We start from the raw sequence: 8,162 nt of genomic DNA on the forward strand, positions 1-8,162 counted from the left end.
AAAGGAAACAAAGAGATCCAATCTATCATGCCTAATCCACACACGGGATAATTTGATATGAAAAGTGAAAACCTCTACCTCATTCCACTTTTATTTAATTTTTAGTGGGTGTTTGATACAATTTAAATTGATTTAATAACTTAATTTAAATTATTAAATTAAATATATTTGATAAAATAATTTAATAATATAACTTAAAGTGAAAAAAATAATTTTAAGTAATAAGTAAAAATAATTAACTTATTTTTAAGTTCATATATTTATTTTATATTTTTATCCTTATTTATATCCTAATTAATTTTATGATCTAGCAATAAAAGCAAGATGTGTAGGTAGAGTGACTCCATCAAGTTCCCATGAAATAGGATTCATACAAGGAAATTCATTGTTATTGTTGGTTATTAGGAGCGTCCTAAAATTGTCTGAGTCAAAGTATGACTTCCAAATTAAGTTCTGAATTAGTGGATGCTCCCAAAGGGAGTAGCGATGCCATACGCAAAAAGGAAGAGACTCATAGAACGGTAGAGGCAGATCAAGTTGTTGCACATTTTTGTTAATCCATGAGCAAGATCTATATAGACACACATATATCAATGGATCCAATCCATACATCTCGATCGGAAAAGTCTCAATAGAAAAAAAAAGAATCAAAATTGATCGATATATTTCTCGAAACAAACGAAAAAGAAATGAAAGATGAAACATAAATTATGGATCCACTAAGTCCTTTGTCGAAGACTTGCTTAAGAATAAGAAAGAGGAATCTCATGTCTCTATTACTATTTTATGACCTCTATTGTTACTTGACCTCATTTACCCTAATTATAATTTATGAGAATAAATATGTCAATTTGATAATTTAAAATAAATTTTAAGTTAATTTTATCAAACAACTTTAATACTTAAAATAAGAATTAAGTAATAAATTTTAAACCGACAACTTAAATATAATTTAACTTTAAATCAACTTAAATTATTAAGTAATAAGTATTAAGTTTTATCAAACATTCTTTTATTATATATCAACAATACATTTGAAAGTGTTTATTTATTTATTTTAAAATAATTTTAAATTAAAATGTTTAAAAAAAAATCACAAATCAAGTATTGATGATTTTTAAATTTTTTAAAAGTGTTTGTCAAATGTTGTTAAAATGTTTGATTTTTTTTTCTTTTTCCATTTCTATATATTTTTAAATACTAAAACATTTTCACAACTCTTAAGTAACTTGTTTCCTTGTCTTTAAAAATTTGTCACTAAGCTTATTTAGACTCAAAATAGAAAAATACTAAGTTTAATATACAATATAATAATTTTTATATTCAAATTTACTTTTAAAATGTAACATTTGAAATAGTAAATTTTACTGTCTCAATTTTTTTAATCAGTCTCTAAAATTCATTATTTTTTTCAGATACTTTTTAAAAAGCTCCTACATTTATATATATATATGAAATACTATCATTTTTTATTTTTTAAAAATAAAAAATAATAAAAATTGATATTTGTTTTTTCGATTAAATAGAAAAAATCAAATAGCTAAAAATAATCTAACTGACTTGATTCAATTTAATTAATATTAATAAATTATTTTTAATTGAATAACAAAAAAACTAAATATTTTGACCAAACTAAAAAAAATAAAGCTATAAAGCTTTCTTTGATGTGGCACTTGTCACATCAACCTTGTCTTTTCTACCTATACGCAGCATAAAAGATGGAAATTATTTCCTTTTTTTTTTTTTTGCCAAATTTTAAAATCAAACTTTTTGTTTTCGTTGCCAAAGGGCATATCACTTTCGTCCCCTGAAAATTAAGTTTTAAACTGAAAATTAAAGAATATTTTTTAAAATTATTGTATTTTTGTCGGAATCTCCGTGGGGGAAGAAGAAAGGAGTGTCCACCATGAGAGGCGTGTCCATCACATGACTCTGTGCAGGGGGTGTCCATCATAGATTCGAAGTAGGAGACTAGTACTAGTCTCTGTCCCTGTTCACAGACACACACTTAGTCAAAAGCAGAGCATGTGATCATGTGATCATCTGATGGGAGGCCGCACATGGGACATGGCATCACAAACCTGCAACTACATACTGGGCAGTACTTACCCCCCTTCCTTTCCTCTCCCTTCACTTTTGAGACATGTGAAGTCTGTTGTTTGGTGGGGATCATGTATGTACAGCTCTCTCTCTCTCTCTCTCCACTTCTTTCCTCCTTTCTTCTTCTCTGCATGTGACGCTCTATCCAAAATCCTCCTTCTCAGAACCACAAAAAACACCCTCCAACTCACTTTTCAGTAACGCCCAACAGGCCCCACCACCCCCCCAAAACCCTTTTCTTGGTGTATATATAATCACTTCCCAGTTCCTCTCCATCCTAACTTCATATGAATCTCTAAGATGCAAACCCAATCTTTCAAGCTTCTCCTCTGGACTTTTCTCACCTTTGCATCCCTCCACCAGGGTCTGCATTCTATGGCTTCCCTATGTATATAATTATGGAAAATTACCAAGTTTTTCCAGCTTTTCTGGCAGACTCAGTCACATAAAATCGAAGGGCATTTGTGTGATGAGTCTGGTCAGAAGAGTATTCTTTTTCCTATGTGTCTCTACAAGAAGAGCCTCATAAATCTTGGATACACCATCCAGGAATTGAGAGAATGAATGTTTGTAGTAATATTTTGTTGATAAATGATAATTGAAATTGACTGGGTGCTAAAACTACAATGCAGGGAAGGGAGCAAAGTGCAGTGCTGATGGGCCAACAGTGAACCAGACTCAGGTGGGGTTTGGCAACCCTCCCAAATTCATGGTGGAAGTCCACAACAACTGTGCTATGTGCCCAGTTATTGATGTTCATATCAAATGTGGAAACTTTTCCCAGGCTCTGGTCAGTCCGAGGCTGTTCAAGGTTTTAGGCCACGACAATTGTGTCGTCAATGCTGGGTTACCATTGCCACCCTTGCAAAAATTCTCCTTCAACTATTCCCATCAGAAGTATCCCATGTCCCCATCAATCTGGTACTTCCAGTGTGAATAGAACTAGAACCAGCTACCACTGCCCACCTTTCCTACAGCAGTGTATATTTTCTCATCCTATCTTCCCTTTTATCTTTTCGTATTTGTATCAAGTCCTGAGTTTCTCAATTTGAAAGATAACTATCGCATGGAAACACTTCAAAGAAGCAAAGACAACATCCAAGAAACAGTTCAGCATTGCATATAAAGAGCATGGTATGGTTACTACTTCTATATATCAATCTCTGTTATGGAAGAAAACATAGAAGAAAAAGCTAATATAACTTCCAGAGGCCTTATCTCCAAGATCACCGTCTCTCGGGACTTAGGAGATAAGCAGCATATAAAAGTCTTAGGAATTTTCAGTTGGAGAGGCTAAACTAGTAGTATGAAGAAAATTCAGAAAATTTTGGTTTAAACACGACTTTGGGCATTGACTGTTCATATTTTTTTTGAGATCTTCATCTTAGGTGATACCCAGGTAAGCATTCAATCAGTTAAATCCAAGAAACAGAATGTGTTTGACAATCAAACAGGAAAAATGAAATGACACTAGAGTAAATATTCTCAGACAATAATATGTGAATAACTTGAATTGGACCACAACTAACCATGAATATAGTGGCTCAAACCTGGAAAATCATTCAATGACAAAAACTGAACCATGGATAGAGAAAAAAGACTTAAAAAAGCACTTGTAACCAACTGATGTAAAAAAATCACAAGGAACCCGTGTGCAATCAGGCAATCTAACAGAAGGAAATAGCGTTAATCCAAAACAAAAGGACATAAACAGATAGTAAAGCACTAATCACTTGCAATACATACATATATACATATATATAAACTGGGTTTGTCAAAAACGACTTTTTCCAGTTTAGATGAACTTAAAAAAAATGTAACAGGTACACCATACCCGAAGACAGTCATAACACTGTAGGCCCATCAAACCAACACATATTTTCTCATGAAATAATGGCATAAGATGGAGATATCCTGGGAGAAGTAAAAAGGAAGGACAAAACCCTCACAAGCAAATTGCTTGTGTTTATTCCTCTAGGACCTAAAGTTGTTCATAATGTTCGTAACTGACACAATCACCATGACTGAGATCAAATTTGACAGGTGAAATAAACTGGCCTAGGAAAAGATAGATTTATTTGACCTACTCAAAATCATAGGACAAGGCAGTCAGATAGTATCTAGGGATTGTAAAGGAGTTATGATTGAATCTTGCCTCCCTTAGAGCTTTGAATAGCCTATTGTCAATTTTGGACAGCAAAAAGAGGAGAAAAAAGAAAAAGAGAGAACTTTCTTGAAATTCAACAAAATAAGAAGGCAAACATTAGTAGAGAGTACAACACGTTTATTCTACATGAAATGCAACATGGAAAAGAACACAGACAAATGTTTTGTGGTTTGGTTCATTACAAGCATATTTCACAGTACTTCAATCTCTTAGTTTTATCACCCACAAGAAGGAAAAATAAAATGATAATAGTGGGGATGTTTACCTTAAAACTTTACAGCAAAGATAGGCCTCCTAGAAAGGCAAAAAGGCAAAGGACAAACAGAAGGTAGAAGAAAAGAAAGTGGGATTTTGAGGTGTGATACCATTTGCACATGATATCATGTCCATATACATACACATACAAAAGCAAATTAAAAAATGAAGATAATATCCTGAATCTTTATGCATGGAATCACAAGAAGAAAGGAATGGAAAGCAAAAATATGTGAATTTGATAAATTTTCTTGTACAAGGAGGTCAAGGTGTAAAAAAAAATACAGTATTTAGAGTTATTATTTCAACCCAATACAAAGACACAACATGTAAGTTGCTGATGTGAATTTGATAAATTTTCTAGTACAAGGAGGTCAAGGTGTAAAAATACATACAGTATTTAGAGTTATTATTTCAACCCAATACAAAGACACAACATGTTAGTTGCTGATGTGAAAAGGTTAGACACCTAAAGATGGCATCATCTTGGACCAACAAACAAGGCTACGTTAACAAGTTGAATAAAATTTTGCATGCAAGAACTTCTGACGAAATCTGCATATACAGAGTGATTTGAAAGGTGACTTGTGGCTCACTAATTCATCAAACACATGATCAACATGGTGATGGCCAAGCTACAAGTAGCAATGACTAAATAATGCATGATGAGAAGAAAAAGGATAAGTAAGGTGCAGATGTATATATGCCTACAATTTGACAAGCATAGCTACTGAAGCAGGGCCCACTGGGCAACATGCATGAACTAAGGTAGAGCCTTATGTTTGGTGCCCATTGGACCCACTGGGCACCACACATCCAAAGGTTTAATATCTGCCAGATCTGTGGCAAGGTGCAAGGGTTCCTAAGAATTTTATAACTCAGTACCCATGTTCTCAGCTAACATGTTACAACACTGCCAGCTTGAGTGAGGACGGGATGGCTTAAGGGTTTGCTGGGTATTATTATTATAACGGATAAATACTTGACCTCAGAGGTCAAATTTCATCTTCATCTTTATATGCCTAGGACTCTCCAGCTCCAGTGGATGGCGGGAAGGTTAGTTAATGAATGCAGATTAGAGAAAAAAATTGAATTTCTCATTCATAATCAAGATTAGGTTTTGTTGAACTATCAATTTTCCTAAAAGCTTAAACTTACAAAATTTAAGCTCAATATGCATAGCATGCTCCTTAACAGGTTTACAAGGCTATATATAAAACAACAGCTATTCTATAGAAAGGAAAAAAGGACACTTATACAGAGAACTAGTAGCCAAAAAATCAGGGAGAGAAAAAATTTAAATAGGAAACAATCTTAGGTTTGAAAAACCATTGACTCTATTGATTTATCCCCTAATTGACTGCACAAAATTACTAAAATCCTAATTTTTCTGAACTCCCCCTCAAATTGGTTAAAAATATCCAATATTCCCAACTCGCTTGTTAAGACTTCAAACAGTTTCTTTTGAAGACCTTTGGTGAGGATGTCTGCTAGCAGTTTTTCTGTTGGAACAAACAGCATGCACCTCCACATGCTTGGTTCTATCATATTGAACCCAATTATGTGCTACATTGATTGTTACCTTATTATCACAGTACAACTTCATAGGTTTCTCACTTGGAATTTTTAACTCTTCTAGCACCATCCTTATCCAAATAAGTTCACAAATTCCATGAGCAACAACGCAAAATTCAGCTTCTCCACTACTTCAAGCAACCATAGTCTTTCCCTCCAACAAATGTATAGTACCCATATGTTGATCTTCTATTCTTATTATTTCATCTGCCCAGCATCAGTGTAGGCTTCAATTCGTATATGACCCTTTTCCCAAACAATAAACCTTTACCAGGAGCTCCTTTTTGGTACTTAAGAATTCAATAGATAGCTTCAAGGCATTCTTCAGTTGGTGAGTGCATAAATTGACTCACCACACTTACTGCAAATGCTATATCATGATGAGTCTGTGATAAGGAAATCAATTTACCCACCAATCGTTGATCATGTCCCTTGTCTACCATTGAGCTTTAACTCCCCTACCCTAATTTATGGTTAAGATCAATAGAAGTGTCCATTGGTTTACAACCTAATAATCCTGTCTCCTTAACTCTAGGGTATATTTTCTCTGTGAAACAAATATACCACTATGGGATCTGGTAATCTCCATACCAAGAAAATATCTCAATTGGACAAGATCCATAATCTCAAATTCCTAGGCCAAAATTTCTATTAGTTTCTCCAATTTAGAAAGTTTGTCACTGGTGAAGATGATATCATCAACATACAGTATGAGTATAGTAATCATACTATCACTTGAGTGCTTGTAGAACATAGTGTAATCAATTTGACTTTGTAGATATCCATAGCCCCAAATGGATTTATATTCAACATTCAAGAGTGCATTCTTCATGTCCAATTGCTATAGAGGCTAACTTAAATTTGCTTCAAGAGATAGCAACACACAAATTGTATTCATTTTTGCAACTAATGCAAATGTCTCTTGATAATCAAAATCATGTGTTTGCGTAAGGCCTTTTGGTACAAGCCTTATACCTTTCCACTAAACCATCTACCTTATGCTTGATTGTGAACACCCACTTGCAGCCTAGATGAGTCTTTCCCCTTGGTAAACTCACCAATTCCCAAGTATAATTTTTTTCAGGAGCTCTCATTTCTTCCACAACTGTCTCTCTCCATTTTGGAAGAATTAGAGCAACTTGTATAGATTTTTGAAATCTCTACGGAAGACATGTTAGTAGTAAAAGCTCTAAATGAGAAAGACAACCTATGATAAAACACATATTTGGCAATTGGGTGCATAATATAAGATCCGGTTCCTTTCCTAAGAGCAATAGGGACCCTAAGTTTGAGAAAAAAATGTATTTTTCATTTATAATCAGAATTAGGTTTACAAGGCTATATATAACACTACAACTATTGTATAAAAAGGACCAAAAAAAAAAAAAAAGCAACTATATAGAGAAATAATAGCCTAAAAGTCCAGAATAGAAAATTTTAAGTAGGAAATGATCTTAATTGAATGCAAACCAAATTAGGAATCAACTGCACCAAATTAGGACATAATTACTAGAATCCTAATTTTTCCACAGCTAATGAAACCCATGGTGGAACTCTATCAAAAATATTAGGACAACCTTTCTAAAACCTTTCCAGCAAAAAGAGAGCATTAAAGATTTTGCATAGAGCCCTAACACCATTACAAAGAAGCCAATTCAAAACCACCAAAACTCAATGAAGCTAGACACTTAAAAGATGGTCAAAGGAGCTCTTCACCAACCTTCCAACCAAGAACAATAGAGACTTAAAACAGTTCAAAAGGCTTCCAGCAAGCCTTTAGCAGGTGGCTAGACACTTAAAAGGCAGTCCACAGAGCTCCTTGTTACCCTCAAGCTCAATATCCTTGAGCCATCCAACCACCTCACTAGTGAAGCGCTACATTACTGCTGTGATGTTAGAACATCAACTTGACAATGCATCTCAACATTGGTTACTGCATCAGTTTTCCCTACAAAAAAAACCCTAAAATGACCTTCATTTACCTCTATTTTTACTTATTAGGTGGGTAGTCCCAATTTGTTATTAACTTGATTATTGTGAACCAACCCCTCCTGGTGTTTTCTTC

General features: G+C 33.9%; 1 protein-coding gene across 2 annotated transcripts; it reads left to right on the forward strand.

Moving 5' to 3' along the window:
* The first annotated feature begins 1,889 nt into the window (after positions 1–1,889).
* On the forward strand, positions 1,890–3,175 carry LOC100244608 (PHD finger-like). 2 transcript variants are annotated; one of them, XM_010652127.3, is made up of 2 exons: positions 1,890–2,173; positions 2,733–3,175. In XM_010652127.3, exons 1-2 carry the CDS (start codon positions 2,047–2,049, stop codon positions 3,038–3,040), a joined length of 435 nt encoding a protein of 144 aa, XP_010650429.1. In that variant the 5' UTR covers positions 1,890–2,046; the 3' UTR covers positions 3,041–3,175. The 2 variants fall into 2 exon arrangements, with proteins under 2 accessions (XP_010650429.1, XP_002269806.1); XM_002269770.5 differs by having other exon boundaries at positions 2,165–2,464.
* Positions 3,176–8,162: the final 4,987 nt, after the last annotated feature.

Source organism: Vitis vinifera, chromosome 5 (genome assembly GCF_030704535.1).
Source record: "Vitis vinifera cultivar Pinot Noir 40024 chromosome 5, ASM3070453v1".
NCBI lineage: Eukaryota > Viridiplantae > Streptophyta > Magnoliopsida > Vitales > Vitaceae > Vitis > Vitis vinifera.